The sequence below is a fragment of the Macrobrachium nipponense genome, chromosome 1, assembly GCF_015104395.2.
Source record: "Macrobrachium nipponense isolate FS-2020 chromosome 1, ASM1510439v2, whole genome shotgun sequence".
Lineage (NCBI taxonomy): Eukaryota > Metazoa > Arthropoda > Malacostraca > Decapoda > Palaemonidae > Macrobrachium > Macrobrachium nipponense.
The window spans coordinates 78,220,701-78,238,497 of NC_087200.1; the positions used below are offsets into that span (position 1 = coordinate 78,220,701).

The following is a 17,797-nucleotide window of genomic DNA, read 5'->3' on the forward strand; positions in this document are numbered from 1 at the left end:
GCATCTCATGCAGTGCACTGTAGGCATTACCTAAGGTTGTTTGCAGTGTGCCTTCGGCCCCTAGCTGCAACCCCTTTCGTTTCTTTTACTGTAATACCTCCTTTCATATTCACTTTCTTCCATCATACTTTCCACCCTTTCCTAACAATTGATTCATAGTGCAACTGCGAGGTTTTATTCCTGTTACACTTTTCAAACTTTTTATGTACTGTCATTTCCGTTTCAGTGCTGAATGACCCCATAGGTCCCAGTGCTTGGCCTTTGGCCTAAATTTTATATTCAGTCAATCAATCATAAAAGGTTATCCGATGCTGAATAACGAAAAATGTTTACCGGCAGTCTGGCACACTAGACCTATCAGTGAAACCAAAACTGCTAGCAAAACCAGAAAGAAGAGATTAGATAACATCCAATTTATAAGAGCAATTACTTACATACAAGATATATCCAAAAAGGAAAAGTAGTGTCTTTCTAAATCACAGAATTACGATGGTTCTTGCTACACCAGATTACATCAAAATACTGTAGTTGTTGATTACTGTTTTGCATGTTAAGCCAAAATTGAAACTTGGTAGACCTACGCTAAAAACGCATCAGCACCAATCCTCATCTGGGAAGTACGTAGACTATCCTACACATGCAATAAAAATCTATATAGGTAAATTCTACAGTCAATAAGTAACAACTCCCCCTTCCATTACAGTAAATCCTGCAAACAACGATATTATTCATGTGAAATCTATAAACAATATTGATAATGTTGTTAACGATAGTTTTGAAAAGGCCTTAAATAGAGCCTTTAACCCTTACTGCTCATCCAAATTCATGTGTCTAGTCCATGTTTCTTACCGCCCTCCCCTTCTACCCCGTTCCTGCAACTCGCTTTCGTCAATAACTACTGGGTTTATAATTTACTGCTTTGGTCAACACATACACAATGAATTTCAGCAGAACATGTTCTTATCGCGTTGCCTTCGCTGGGGACTCGAAAACTTGTCCTCTCGGTCGGGAGGCAATTGGCGTAATCGCTGTTTTTATATCTAGATTCAAAGGGCCCAGTAGAAGTGCATCTAGAAAGCCTGAAGAAATCAGTTAATTACGGGGTCATTGTAGATATTTGTGATATGCACAAATGATAATGGTGATGACTTAATAAATTATTATTATTATTATTATTATTATTATTATTATTATTATTATTATTATTATTATAAGCCAAGCTGCAACCCTAGTAGTAAAAGAACACTTCAAGCCCTAGAGCATCAACGGGGAAATTTGTCCAGGACGGAAAAAAAGAGAAAGACGTAAAAATTAAGCCACAGGAGACCAAACAAAGACAAAATCATGAAGAAACAATTTGAAGCTGCTGAAAGAAATTGCACCCAATTTGAACTTCTGAAGTTTAATGATTTTACTACATGAACAAGAAAATCATTTCATACCCTGGTCACAGCTTGTATATGAAACCTTTAGAAAAGTGTAGCAAAGAATTTCGCTAAGAAAAATTAAGAGTGAAATAACTGATTGTGTAGTACTACTTGGTACAGAGTAGTCTGGAAAGATATGAGTGCAACGGATGAACTCTTAGTTTTTCCAGTAATTTAAGCTATGGTTCGGCTGCTGAAGACTGACTGGGAACAATATTCAAATCATGGAAGAGTTAAAAAGTAAAATAATTTCTTCAGAGTACCCCATAATCTTGAAAGACTTTCTAAATACTACACTTACTTGTTGGTCATCTGAAAAGATGGACCGGAGATGTTTCTCTAAAGCGAATTCTGAACGAGTTGCACAAATAATTATAGAAACTGTCAATGAAAAGCTTTGGGTGGGGGAGATCCAGTGTCCTATGTAGACCACATTTACAGTTCCAATTCGAGTTTCCCCTACTATGGAGTTGATCTTGAGAAGAAGCAACACAACAGTTACTGCTACATTCATACTTTAAATATTGGAACGTTGATGAACCCTCATGTAGGCAAATCTCACATCTTTCATTTTTATAAATAAAATTTTGGCAGCTTTCCATATTTATACCTTCCAATAACTATTTTTGTAGTCTTTCTCGTCCAACATTCACTCTTTACCCCTTTCAACCTATTGCACTAGTCTCTGTAGCTTCGTTTGATCATCACCAGCTTATACTTTATCACCAGCAAACGTCACCCCTTAATTTATTGCCTAAACATCCTGCCTCTTCTTTAATTTCTGTAATTACTGCAGCCATAAAAATACTGAAAAGCCATGGAGGCAAACTCCTCTACTAGACCTACTTTTACACCAAACCACTCACTCATGTTTGCAATCTTACATTAGTTTTGATATTAATATACACACGACGATTGCTCTTGTGCACCCTGCACTCTCAGAACCCCCACAATGCATCATAAGCTTCCTTTAGATATACAATTTCTCGTCACTGTTTTTCAGACGCAAATAAAGGGGTGAAAATTTTTCCCCACAGGCACTTTAGGCGCGCTTGTGCACACTCATGCACACGCAGAAACCCACATTATGCAGCACCGCTGAAATTTCATTCTTTGCAAGAATGTTTGTGGCAAAGCACACTAGTTTCTAAACAGTTGTTACGAGCTATCCAATCCTTTAGGTGGAAGCTGTTCTTGCAGGGTTATAAATCAGAGTAGCTCAGGATACTACCTAACTGCTAAACTGTCTAATTCACGTGAAGAGAAAACGACTAGCAGCAAAGGATTTTTAGAACCAGAAGCCAAAGGATATGGGGCATTTACATCATCATCGAATCCATCATGAAAGCAAGAGTAATAAAGTCGGTATCGATTAGAAAAAAATAAGTTTTTAATGATAGTGAAGGAAATGGATAGTGAACACAGTGAACTATTAGGTTAGGAAATTGCAGTTCGTATAGAAATGCGAGTTGGAGGTTGAAGGGAGATGATAACAGTCATGTAAAAAAAAAAAATCCCAATATCAGAGGATGACCTGGGATATAGGATCACATGTCCTGATGGTGTGACCACGGGTCATGAAACGTGACCCGTGGTCACACCATCAGGACATGTTCTCCTGTTTCATCACAAACGGAGTATAACAGACAGCTCAGGAGACAAAAAAGCAGGAAACCATACATACAAACAAACGATTACAGAAAGTAAAGCTGTTTAATCAGGTCGTTGGGCTCTTGTCAATTCTAAACTTCTTCGTGACCTTGGCGGAAAAAACCTCGAGTCTTCCGCTAAAGAGCCAACAAAGTGATTTATTTCCAAATTATCTCTTTGATTTTGGAAAATATTCACCTGATAAGATATATTTATAAAATTACGAATACCCGCACATTTACTAAATTTTTCGCTCATAATATTTTCAACAATGCCCAACTTTCCATCAAAGGTATTGTTTAACGAAATGAGGGCACCTTCAATGCATCTTCTGGTGACCTGTCCAAGCATTAAAGGCGCCCTCATTTCGTTAAAAAAAAACCTTTGGTGGAAAGTTGGGCATTGTTGAAAGTAACATTGTAAGTGAACAAATTAGTAAATGTGTGGATATTTGTAATTTTAGATATATATCTAGTCAGTTGAATTCTTTCCACAATCAAAGTCATAATTAAAAACAAAATCACCATTTACGTTCTGTATTATTTATTTGTATGTATGGTTTCCTGCTTATTGTGTGTAACTAGGTATTTGAAATACTTCGCGACAAGAAAATTGGGTAAACATGGGCACTTACGAGGAAAATGGAAGGATGATGGAAAGAAACAAGATGAGGATGGTGAGATGGATTGTTGGACGATCGCTACTGGAAAGGAGGGAGAGTCACGATATAAGAAGAAGTTGTGGTATATGTAATGTCAAGGAGAAGATTGGGGAAGCTCGTCTGAGATACTATGGCTACGTAATAAAAAGAGGGGCTGTGGAACCAATCAAGTAGTGTGGTAAGGAGGGATATGGATGAGGTGGGGATGGGTGAAGGTGCATGGAGTAGAAATAGATGGAGAAAGATGACTCGAGCGGCCGATCCTGCCCTACAGTAGGACTAGTAAGGTCGAAAGATTTATATATATATATATATATATATATATATATATATATATATATATATATATATATATATATATATATATATATATATATATAATATATATATATATATATATGTAATGGTAACTCGTTTTCCTTACACTTGCTGTGGCTCAAATGTGGGTGGGTTCTTACCCTTAGCTAACACTCAGTATAAATTCTTAGTGTAAAGCAAGAGAACGAACCTGAATGAGGCTAAACCATCCTTCCTAACCAAAAGGCCCCTTATTCAAACCCGGATCTCCCAAAATGTAATCCGTTGTTGCCAGTTCCAAGGTCTACCTTTGGTACTATTTTCTTGAAATTCCACACAACTTTTATGTTACCTTACTGACAAATGGGTATGTAGCGTTGAGCTGCAATTCGTTATTATGAACAGAATAAAATATTGGATTTAGGCCAAAGGCCAATTATTGGGACCTAAGAGGTCATTCAGCGCTGAAAGGGAAATTGAGAGTAGAAGGGTTTGAAAGGAGTAACAGGAGGAAAACCTCAAAGCAGTTGCACTATGAAACAAATTATTGTTAGGAGGGTCATCTTTCTCCATCTATTTCTACTCCATGCATCTTCCCCCAGTCCCACCTTTTCCATATCTCTCCTCACCACATCCATTCATCTCATCAGCTCCCGGACCACACTGCTTGATTGGTTCCACGCCCCTCTTTTTATTACGTAGCCATAGTATCTCAGACGAGCTTCCCTAGCCTTCTCCTTTACATTACATATATACCACAAAATCTCATATCTTGACTCTCCCTCCTTTCCAGTAGCTATAGTCCAACAATCCATTTCACCATCCTCATCTTGTTTCTTTCCAACTGTCCCTCCTTTTTCCTCTTAAGTGCCCGGGTTTACCCAGTTTTCTTGTCACGAAGTATTCCAAATACTTAGTTACATACAATAAGCAGGAAACCATACATACAAATACATAATACAGAACGTAAATGGAGACTGTTTTTAACGACAAGATAAAAAAAAATGATAACTAATTGTAGCAGAACCAACCATCAAGAGAGAAAGGAAGGACAGAAGTCAGAAGGAACAAACCAGAAATGACCGGCAACAGCTCACGTAAGGTAAAGAGTTGTCGAGGAAGACTGCGTCGTAATAAATGTATTTTAAGGACCACCTGGGATGTACTTCCTCCTACAACAGTGTATCTATATATATATTATATAATATAATTTATATATCATATATATAAAATTACTATATATATGTATATATATGATATATATATATTTTATATATATATATATTATATATATATATATATATATATATATATATATATAAAATGGTAACTCGTTTTCCTTACACTTGCTGTGGCTCAAATGTGGGTGGGTTCTTACCCTTAGCTAACACTCAGTATAAATTCTTAGTGTAAAGCAAGAGAACGAACCTGAATGAGGCTAAACCATCCTTCCTAACCCAAAAGGCCCCTTATTCAAACCCGGATCTCCCAAAATGTAATCCGTTGTTGCCAGTTCCAAGGTCTACCTTTGGTACTATTTTCTTGAAATTCCACACAACTTTTATGTTACCTTACTGACAAATGGGTATGTAGCGTTGAGCTGCAATTCGTTATTATGAACAGAATAAAATATTAGATTCATGCCAAAGGCCAATTATTGGGACCTAAGAGGTCATTCAGCGCTGAAAAGGAAATTGAGATTAGAAGGGTTTGAAAGGTTGTAACAGGAGGAAAACCTCAAAGCAGTTGCACTATGAAACAAATTATTGTTAGGAGTGGGTGGATAGCATGATAGCAGAAAGGGAATATGAATGGAGGTACAGTAACAGGAATGAAATGAGTTGCAAGTAGGGAACGAAGGGACTCTGCAAAGAATCTTAAGTAATGTCTACAGTGTACCGCGTAAGGTGCACTGACAGCACTACTCCTAACGTGGGAGGTTATTTTGATGCTAGGATCATAGAGCTCCTCATACGACCCGAATCTTGCTAAAAAAAAAAGTGCCGGGAAGAGACCCCGAGTCAATATGAATAAATATCTAACATAATAGTGGGGCCCAACCTCACCTTAAACTTCAATGAAAAATAAACGAATTAAGAGACTCGGGAACTACAAAATAGCTAGGTAGTATCTGCAGGCAATTTTGATATATATCTCCATCAGGTGAAATTGCTTTTAATTGCCCAGTAGTCTCTTTTCGGGACACAACGTCTATTAAATTAAGGCGCTATTACCGCGATTGCTACTGCTACTACTATTACTACTACCGTCGCTATTTATCCTATTAATGTTCCCACTTGCTGTTGAACGACGCCTCATCGATTTGGGTTACTAATACGAGTCTGAATTGCTGCTGTTACTAACAGCACTGCAATTACTACTATTACTACCGATTAATGCTACTATAATTACTATATCGCAGTAACTAATGCTATCAGTGCTCCTACTTGCTAACGAACGACGCCAGGCTTCACAGACCTAGTTTTAATACAAGCCTCCGAATTACTACTAATGTTAATGACACTATTAATACTACTACTAAAACTATCATTACTATTAGTGCTCTTACTCTCTGGTAAACGACGCCTAATAGACCAGGGATAACAATATGAGCCTTTGAATTACAATAATATCAGTGGAACTGCTAATACTACTTACTACTCCTAGCTCCTGAAACACGTTCAATGAGCCTAAAGTAATGTCATATGGCCATTCTCTCACTGATATTGCTATTAAATGCTACTTAACGTAGCCCTAGGGTACTAATTCGAGAGTTTCAAAATATTTTCACATCTTTGACTTAGCTTCTCTCATTCTATGCAAAAATTTTGTATACGGAGAGATTTAACAAGTTTCTAACCTATCTTGAGAGATTTAACAAGATTCTTATCTATCTTGAAAGATTTGACAAGTTTCTAACCTATCTTGAGAGATTTAACAAGTTTCCAATTTATATTGAAGGATTTAACAAGTTTCCAATACATATTGAGATATTTAACAGGTATTCAATTTATCTTGAGAGATTTAAAAAGTTTTCAATCTATCCTGAAAGATCTAACAAGCTTTTAACATATCTTGAGAGATTTAACAAGTTTCTAATCTATCTTGAAAGATTTGACAAGTTTCTAACCTATCCTGCGAGATTTAACAAGTATCTAACCTATCTTGGGAGATTTAACAAGTTTCCAATTTATATTGAGGGATTTAACAAGTTTCCAATACATATTGAGAGATTTAACAAGTATTCAATTTATTGAGAGATTTAAAAAGTTTTCAATCTATCCTGAAAGATCTAACAAGTGTTTAACCTATCTTGAGAGATTTAACAAGTTTTTAATCTATCTTGAAAGATTTGAAAAGTATCTAACCTATTTTGAGAGATTTAACAAGTTTCCAATTTATATTGAGGGATTTAACAAGTTTCCAATACATATTGACAGATTTAACAAGTTTCTAATACATATTGAGAGATTTAACACGTTTTCAATTTATCTTGAGAGATTGAACAAGTTTTCAATCCTGAAAGATCTAACGAGTTTCTAACCTATCTTGAGAGATTTAACAAGTTTCTAATCTATCTTACGAGATTTAACAAGTTTCTAACCTATCTTGAGAGATTTAACAAGTTTCCAATTTATCTTGAGAGATTTAACAAGATTTCAATCTATCTTGAAAGATTTAAAAGTTTCTAACCTATCTTAAGAGATTTAATAAGTTTCTAATCTATCTTGAGACTTAACAAGTTTCCAATCTATCTTGAGAGATTTAACAAGTTTCTATTCTAGCTTGAGAGATTTAACAAGTTTCTAATTTATCTTGAGAGATTTAACAAGTTTCTAATCTATTTTGCAAGATTTACCAAATTTCTAATCTATCTTTAGAGATTTAACAAGTTTCTAATCAATCAATCTGAATAAATTCACAAAACTAACGATTTTCTAATGTACAATTCCTGAACACTGTAAGGCTTGCTGCACCGTTTGTTTGGAAATTACGCACCGTCACAGAACACTTATGTAGCTCACAATTCACATTTTACGAAAGATAATATATCTCAGTATTTCGTGACATCAATGCAACATTAAAAATCAAATTAACTTTTATTTTGGTTTGCAAACCATCCAACGGGTGATAAATTACTGTATATGCAAGGGGAAAATACTCACAATAAAAGTAAGAAAACAGGTTCTAGAAATAAGTTTTTCTCGAAAAGCAGTTCAACAGGAACCAATGCAAAATGGTTTTATCTCCATAAAGGAAAGCAAAACATCTTCAAAACGAGACAAGACACCAAAAGAATATAGGTTGTGCATTCCTGACTAAGAAGAACGTAGAGAGCTTTTTATTCCATTGTACCGTATCTAGTTAGGTACTTTCAGCGATGTATGTTACTTATGAAAATCATACAGAGTTGTAATTTATATTCGCATGCATGGAAAACTTTCGTTACAAAAGCAGCTGTTTGCTAAACAATACTAGAAGTAGAGTCCACATACTCTAAAACACACAATCAAACAAACAAACAAAAAATAAATCGTCTTCCTGAGAAGCAAACTAATGAATATCTTTCGATTCACCCAGCAGGTGGATCTCAAGTGTCTGTTAGAATCTATTTGAGGAATAAATAATTCTTACTCATCACTTGAATGTTGGATACGGTTATTTATTGATAATTTTCAAATTGCTTTAGTGTTCCAAAACCACCATTTAAGTTGAAATCATCTCAATATAATTGTCTTTCACCGAAATAATAAATCGCGAGTATTTAAATAAAAACATGTCACTTTCATACGTCATGATATGCTTGTGAATCCTATGGAGTATACAAAAACACACTGCAATACTCATCAACTATACCCAGAAATATTCTCATTTGCCTAAAGCTTCAACAATAATATGTTTCAGATTATAGACAAGATTGTAGGGACTGCATTAGATTGCAAATTTACCCAGTTCATAAAGAGTTGATTAAGGTTAAACATAAACAGTAAGAGATCAGTATCCCAATCAACACTTTGTTTAAAATTTGTTACCTTGAGGGTCAATGGTTTTCTCTTCGGTGATGTATAACACATAGCGGGTTAATAATTATGCAATAATTGTAATTATTGACTATGCGTCAGACATCACCGAAGAGAACACCATTGATCCAGAGCATAACAAATTTTAAGCAATATATATATGTAGATTCACACATTTACATGTATATATGTGTGTGCGTATATATATGTATATATAATATTTATATACATTCATATTCATATGCGTATGTGTATGTTTGTGTGTGTATGCGTGTGCGTACGTGCAAGTATGTCCGAGAAAGCCCTAGAATCTGAAGACACAAACTCAGTCTTCAGGTTCCATGTGCGTGTATGTGTGTGTGCACGTGTTTACATGCAAGTACTTCTGGGAAACGTCTAGACATTCCTCGAGAGTCGAAATCCCAGTGAGAATTCCGTCTTCAAAGTCCATGAAGCTCGTGGAATTTTCAGAACATGGAATGAATTGGGTGCCGTCATCTGCTTAGTACATTGTAAAATGTTCTTCACACTGCTTAAAGCAGTTTGCCTTCAAGCTTTGATGACCGTCGTGGTTTTACTGGAAGCTCTATTCTCAAGGTTTAATCTCCGTGCTCGTCTTGATAGCAGTCTAAGGTATCACACTAGTCATTTCTTGCTCGTGGTTTTCGCCAGCATCCAGCCGATGCTCGCGAGCAAAAGTGTTGTATCGTCACACTAGGACCTCGTGGTTTCGAGGAGCAGTAGGAAAAAGTAAACAAAACTGAATCTGATCAGCTGATATCATCATGGCGCCCAGAAATTGTCGGACTGTTGCAAGATGTGCTGCAGTGATGTGTTTTCTCGGAATCTTACGTGAATGCAAGAGAACAAAAAACGTTTGTGGGTTCGAGAGTGGCTCAGGAGAAGAGAAGCCAAAGGTCTGAGAGTACATCCTATCAGCAGCAGCCATCTTGTTTGTTTACAATACATGGTCGCTCGCGGTTCGTGCTTGCTGCTTCCCGTCCAGACGGGAAGCTAAAATCTCGAGCTAAAAGCTCCCGGTTTTCCATTTTCGGCAGCAACGGCTCGCTGCTGGAGAAAAAAAGGCCTAGTTTGAGGCCACCTATTATTATGGGCCAGCTTATTCGTTGCTGGCCTTCACTGGATTGTGTCATTCTATCCTGTGCTTGGAATACTTTGGAAATCCAGACAGGATCAACAACGGTGCGAACTCATGGCCAGAAACCTGGAAAAACAACTGGAAACTCTTCCCATCCATAAGGTTAGACTAGCTTGCATGTTTTCTGGCTTGTGCTTGACTTTTGGAGGAATTTTGTTTTTGATGGCTTGGCTATCAGGAATGGATAAGGATAGAAACGCAGAAGAAAAGTAAGAAGTTAACTCTAGAATACGGTGGTGGTCGACGGACAGCCATCGCTGGTGTTACACAGGAGAAAGACCAAAATTTGACTGAAGAGCCAAGTGACACCAAAGACCATGAAAAATTAGAAGAAATGGAAAAGTTACTCGAGCAAGAGATAGCACTTTTTGAAGAAAGGAAGGAGGAGATGGAAAGAGAGATTGGTTGCCTCTCCAGTAAGATCAATGTCGTCGAGAAAGACAAAGCGGCAGAGACTAACAGGTGGACTGAAAACACCAACGATCTGAAGCAAATAAAAGACCAGCAGCAAGCAGGCATTGTCCGTCTCAATAATGTGCTTGAAAGCATTCAGGCGAATAGAAAGGCAAGGCAGCGATTGAACGGTCGACCATAACAATCAACAATCTCCGACAGACCAACCAACAGCTGAAAGCAGAGGCTGACCTCGTCCCCGATGATTATGAAGCCCTCCAGAAAGAGAGGGAGGCAGAGAAAGAAAATGCGATGCAAATAAAGCCATTGCTGAACTCCAGAAGATGAATGACTAGCTGCAGATGAAAATAAAGAGCAATGATGAAATGGAAAAATCAGTTCGCCTGTTGAAAGAAGAACTGAAAAGGGCCAATGAACAAAACCGAGTCCAGTTGGAAAAGGAAACCAATCTAATCAGAGATAATAAAGACTTGGAGAAAAATAACGCCGAGAAAAGTCAAGAGCAAGTATAAACTACAAATGTGGGAAACAACCTAGTGGACTAGCTGATCCAGTCTTGCCCGCTTGTTGATTGACCCTCCGAAAAAGTACTTTAATACGTCCTGACACTGGAGATGGGCACCAGTCATGAGTCATCGGTGGTGGGAGGAACACCTCGAGACCTCTACTCTCCTTTCGAAGTAAGCAAAAGTACTTTTTCGGTGGGTGGATCAACAAGCGGGCAAGATTGGATCATCTAGTCCACTCGGTTGTTTCCCCTAGGAACAACACAATAATGGTTTAACCAGAGACAACAGGAGAACGTGAAGAAATTAAGGAAGAAACAAATGAAGATCAAGTAAAACCTCAGGACTTGGAAGAACAAAAAGAAAAGCAAATTGTAAAAGAAGGCCCAGTTAACCTAGAAAGAGAAGTAATAGTCTGCAAAGGTTGACCTGTAAATAAGGTAGAGAAGGCAATTGAAAAAGAATGCCAAGGTAATGAAGCCAACTCAGACAAAGAAGAGAATGTCTGCAACGAACTACACGAAAATACGAAATTGAGAGGCCTCAGAAACTCACGCCAGGGAAAGATGATAACAACTTCCAAAGCATCACCTGAGAGAAATCCTGCTAGTGATGGACACACTGAAACAAACCAAAATAAGGCAAATGTAAAGGAAAAAGATGAATGTGCTGAAAATGCGGATGGGAGCCAAAGGACCAAAAGAGACAATTCTCTAAAGGAACCCGATCCGCCAAAGACTGACAGGAGGATGTTCTCGCTACTTGGAAAACGGACAAATGGGCTCTCTCTTTCAAGATGGGACACTTTTATAATGTTCATAGGGAAACGAAGTCCCATCCACTTGCCTAAAGGATATGGAAAGGATCGTCACCATTGAACTGGACATCCCAAGGTCATTCCACAGGGCCATCAACGGAATCCAGGGAAGGACCCTGCTAGAGTTCACCGAAAAGAGTGGTGGCGCTGTCATGGAGATGCCCTCTCGGTTTGAGGCATCAGATCTTATCATAGTCAGAGGTACTGTACAGCAAGTTAATTCAGCAGCTGGTCATATAGAAAAACTGATCATAAAACTCTGCTGATCACCTGATTAATTCAACTTATATGGATCACTGGTGAGGGGCAACATTTATGGATCACTAATGGATTAAGTCATGAAAACTTGCTGCGCCAGCTTAAGTGTGGGCATACCAGTTTCGAGCCGTAGGCGACCTCTAGAATGGTAAGTTAATGCCTCTGTTATCGAAACTGGATTTCTGCCCACCTTTGGGTGTGGCATGAGCCTGCTTCAGCAATTCGTCATTGTATGCAAGCTTAAGTGTGAGCATACCAGTTTCGAGCCATAGGGAGCCTCTAGCATGGTAAGTATAAGCGTTCTTAAGAAAGTAGATGTTTTTTTAAAAAGAGTGAAATAATAACTAAACCAAAAGAACATGAAGCAAGTATTGCGAGATATACATAAACAGCCACGTTTAATGAAGGTGGAAAAGGCTTTACCTTTGTCATATATGAAAAGAAAAAATGCAACAGGGAAGGGAATTAAATTTTAAAGAATGCTGCTGAAACACTAACACGAAACACTAATAGAGCTAAGTTTTACAGTTATGAATAACAAACCAAACCTGTGCAGAAGCACAGACATATGTGTTACAGCATCATCTGACAGAATGTAGTCAGGTCATACTCATCACGTGGATCAGGTGTCATGGACAGATGGCTAATATTGTTTTACCATTGTACTCATACCGTAAAAACGGCGGTATATGAGAGGATCGAGAAGGTAATTCGTACCGTCCTAATGCTTGGACCAAGGAACATTCAACGTTGTTACCTGGTGAGGTAATAGCCTTCGGGTATGATTCTGGGTTGGAGTACTATCCTTATTCCATGTGCTTCGTGCAAAAATCAGGAATTCATTATTGATTCATTCGCCTAAATAAACATTGGTCTTATGTTAAAAAACCTTTATTAAGGGTTACAAAACTCATTGCATACATCTGCTTGACCATTTCCCATAATACAAAAATATGCCATTTCTTTCAAAAACGTGTTATTCTCTAAACAAATAATTTGATTTTTGTGAATATGATCGAAAATAATACTGTTAACAGTCACAAAAATACTTTAGAATTTGTTGGTTTCAAAAATATTCGAAGTGAAGTTTGGAAACAGGTTTCTGAGGTAAATTTCAGATGACTCTGATGATCAGGCCACTTAACTGCCCTACCAAGTCACTTGCTTGGTCACAGTTTTGACGGCTGCAACTGGTTGCTGAATAAAAAAGAAAACGGCTTGCATCAGTATAACATTGCTTAGCAAATATGTTTTGAGGATGGAATGAAATGCTCATTCAAGCTGGATAAAAAAAAAAAAAAAAGTTTTGGATATGACGATGGACCTGACGCTTACAGAATTAAGATACATACTCAATACCATTATTTCATCCTGTTTAGCTGCTAGAAATAAGTATTTATGAATGATAAAGGTGGTTCAATAGTACTTAATTTATGGGAGATTAATCTAACATATAGCTTGACAAAAACTTGATTCTAGTGATGCTATAATTTTATAATGTATTTATTTTGATATTAATGTCTCCAAAAAAATTATCTTCTCACTGGAAGCAAAGCTGTCGGTTAAAAAGTTTTGTTAATACGTATAAACACATCTTACTAAGAAAATAAAGCTTTCACAACTCAAGATAAAAACCTATAGTTTGTCTCTACACAAATTTCGAAATAACTAGGGCAATACCTATTCTTGCCATAAACAGAAAATACAAAAATTAATACAAATGAAACCGTCTTCAAAGTATTTCAACATACTGTACAATAAGCTAGAGAGAAAGGATAAAAGGATAAAAAAAAATTCACAAGATTCCTATTGGTGGTTACTGGTCTGACCGACTGCCTGTGAACCTTTGAATTCCGTAACCTTACCTATGGTTGTTCGAGGGATAAATACCTAACCTAAGCCACTGTTAGGTATTTGAAGCAATACGTGAATATCTGAGTTTTTAGGTCATACGTACTTATATCTTGTTTTCATGAAAATGTTTAAGATTTTTCTAATGACCAGAAATAAGGTAAGTCTAGAATCCTGCCTCCGTGAACTCTTGCTTTCTACTCAGTCAAAATTTACTTCAAGCAACTGATATTACTACATAAGTGTCTCATAATAAACCGAAATTATAGTTGCCATTGATAATCAAGTTCTATCAAAGGAAAATAAATCAGCAGAGAATACTATGCGAAGGCAACATTCCCAGCAGAACTTTTATAAAAATGGTATCAAATATTTGTCTAACCTGCACGTGAGTGGTGGTAATTTTGGGTGGAGGAGGCAAGTCTCGAAGTGAATTGACAACGAGATTTCCAACAACATTGACGATGTCAGTGATGGCACCGGCTACCCGCTGAGCCTTCCTGGTGAAGAGCTGTGGGTCATAATGGAACCTGCGGAAAACAAGGGAAAGATTAATTACTATAGTCAAAATATCAATATAAATGTATTGAGATGAATTAACAATTCGTGAGGTTGTATTCGTGGTAATGGATACTCAGTTCAGCAATGAGTTTAATAATCACTTGCTGGTGAATTCTTGAAATGAGACTATGAAGCTTCCTAGCAGGTCTCTGGGAATCCTGAATGCAACTAAAGAGCTCCGTAGTATGTATTCAGGTGGACTGAATGAACTAGTCAACTCCCAGAAGGAATTCAGGAATTCTTCAATGAAACAAAGGAGCTTCCTAGCACACAAAAACATTCTTAACTAAAGCATATTTGTCCCAAAAAACTGCTAAAGCAGACACCAGACATAATTATACGTCTAAGCTTCCACTGTTTACTTGAAAATAACTCTGTGTACCTTGCTGTAGTGATGGTAGATACTGGAGCTGCCACTACTGGTGGTGGAGCTACTACTTTGACGGGAGCGGGGTTAGAATAGGTTACAGATGTAGCAACGGGTGCAACTGAAATCTTAGGTGCTACAACCTTGATATGACCCGAGGCTTGGAATCCTCCAGGACGAGCGTTGACATATCCAATGAAGGAGACTAAGAACAGCTTGAAGAGAAACATCTGAAAAGAAGGTGAACAGATAAATTTAGACTAATTTCGAGGGTTTGCCAACTCAAAAGTGGATTTCAATAGTTTCTGAAGAAAGATAATTTTAATCTCTTTTTAAAGAGGGCTGGAACCTGGCTCACGGTACAACAACAATTCAATCAGCTTTGCATCGAAATCAAAGGTCTGCCAACACCGTACTTACCTTAGTGAAACACCTGAATATTTGCTGTGCTATGATTGTAGTGGGTTTAGTTACGTGATTCTTGTCATTTTCTGTTATTTTCCAGTCGTTAACTATTCAAGTTTACGCATATTGCCTTACTATTACGAGAACAGATGTGCTTGCATTTTGCTTTATATAATACTTTAGATGATTTCATGGAGCGTCATTAATATGAAGTGGTCAGCTACTTAGCATACACAGAACTACAGCAATAAGATGTTTGCTGTGAATTCAACAATCAAGCAAAACAAAAAGCCTCATGTGGTCGATTGAACAGTAAATTTGACCGAAAGGTTTACAATAAATGATGATACAGACCTTAGTCTGTTGGGTAACAAGAATTTTGGGAGTATGCAAGTTGACAGGATTTGCAGTTTTTATTCTTAATTTCAGATTTACAGAATATTCACTGTTGCGTTCTCAGTGAATTGACGTTTATTATCTTCACTGTCATTATGACTATATTTTTTATTTGTCATATCAGATGGCCTCCACACTTCATAGAGGCTTCATCGATTTTTCGTTCATGATGACTCACACCCATCTGATTGTATACCTTTATAAGAAACTAACTGGACGGGCAGCACGATACAGGTTCTCGTTCAAGCCTTAGCTAACCTACGAGTGCGGAGTCAAGCACAAAGTCAAGTCACAAAGCCAACCAGGATTTCTCGGTGAGAAATCAGAGAAGAGCCCGCCGGATTCCAGATGACGCCCAGCGTCTGCTTGACGAGTCATGTGAAGAGTAACGAGTTACAGCAGAGGGTACGTATTGCATCGGCGTCTAGACGACAGACTGATGGTCGGGACCAAGGTCCTTTTTTGGTCGGGACATAAACAGGTCTCGTGCATCGGCCTGTTTGCTCTCTCCCTCAGGACCCAGTATTCGTGCTCTCCCTCAAAGTATAGTTGGATCCACGGTCTAGGTTGGGTCAATATTCCCCTCCGGGAAGTGACTCCCAAATTGATTTTAAATAAATTTCAGACCTTAGGGAGAGTGGACTTATGCATCCTAGGTCTTTCCAGCTTTATATATAATATATATATAGATTATATATAATATATAGATATATATATAATTATATACACATATATAATAAATCTATATATCATATGGTATTATATATTATATACATATATATACGTATATATATATTGTATATATAAGATATATATATATACACATATATTATATATCATATATATATATTGTATATATATATATACATATATATATTATATATATAATGTAATCTATACTATGTATAGTTATATAGCCATATCGATTAACATATATATATGTCTATTGTATATATTGTATATGTATTATAATATAAGTATTCTATTCTAATATATATATTATATACATACTACATACAAACATACATACATATTATATATAGTATTATATATATATATACATAATATTATATATTGTATAAAGCTGGAAAGACCTAGGATGCATAAGTCCACTCTCCCTAAGGTCTGAAATTTATTTAAAATCAATTTGGGAGTCACTTCCCGGAGGGGAATATTGACCCAACCTAGACCGTGGATCCAACTATACTTTGAGGAGAGCACGAATACTGGTCCTGAGGGGAGAGAGCAAACAGGCCGATGCACGATGGTATAATATAACCATATATATATATATATATATATATACTATATATATATATATATATATATATACACATATATATACATATATATATATATAATATGTATATATATATATATATATATATATATATATATATATATATTATACATATATATATGTATATATATATGATATATATATATATATAGTATATATAAAATATACATACATACATACATACATATATATATATATATATATATATATGTATGTAATTAATATATATACATATATATACATATATACTATATTCAAACAAAACCCTTTAGAAACACCTTGAAAAACGATTTTGTTGTGGAAATATATCTTTTCCTTTAATGCTTGTAAAAGCAGCGACTGTGAATCTTGCCTGGCTCCTCATGCCTTATGTATTACGTACTGTGCGAGGTGTTCGTTGTATTTCAAGTATTGTTTAGGAATTTCTTGGTGATATTGTAACCGCTCACATGAGCTTTAGTTGTCAATTACTTGGCGTAATAAGGACTCTTCTTGGGTACAGAAGTGTTATAGGAAGTGGCGTATTAACATTTAAATCAACGAAACTGCTCTTACGACCTGATTTAGTTGCGTCTAGCTTCCTGTGAATGCAAAACTCATTTACCTTTAATGGCTAGAGGAGTGATTGCAACTTAATGTCAAGTTCTGAGAGTAATTTATTGGTTGTTAGTAGTGGTAATAATGAAAAAGATTAAAAAGGAATAACC

At 36.6% G+C, this 17,797-nt stretch overlaps 1 protein-coding gene across 1 annotated transcript in view; it reads right to left on the reverse strand.

The window, feature by feature from the left end:
- Nucleotides 1-13,085: 13,085 nt before the first annotated feature.
- LOC135219394 (uncharacterized) overlaps nt 13,086-17,797 on the reverse strand; it is a 12,081-nt gene continuing 7,369 nt past the window's right edge. The window contains exons 2-4 of the mRNA XM_064256136.1: nt 15,005-15,219; nt 14,444-14,591; nt 13,086-13,407 (exon numbers count right to left, since the gene is read on the reverse strand). Coding sequence (XP_064112206.1) covers nt 13,360-13,407; nt 14,444-14,591; nt 15,005-15,219 — 411 coding nt within the window. The 3' untranslated portion in view covers nt 13,086-13,359. The remainder of the gene's footprint in view (nt 13,408-14,443; nt 14,592-15,004; nt 15,220-17,797) is intronic.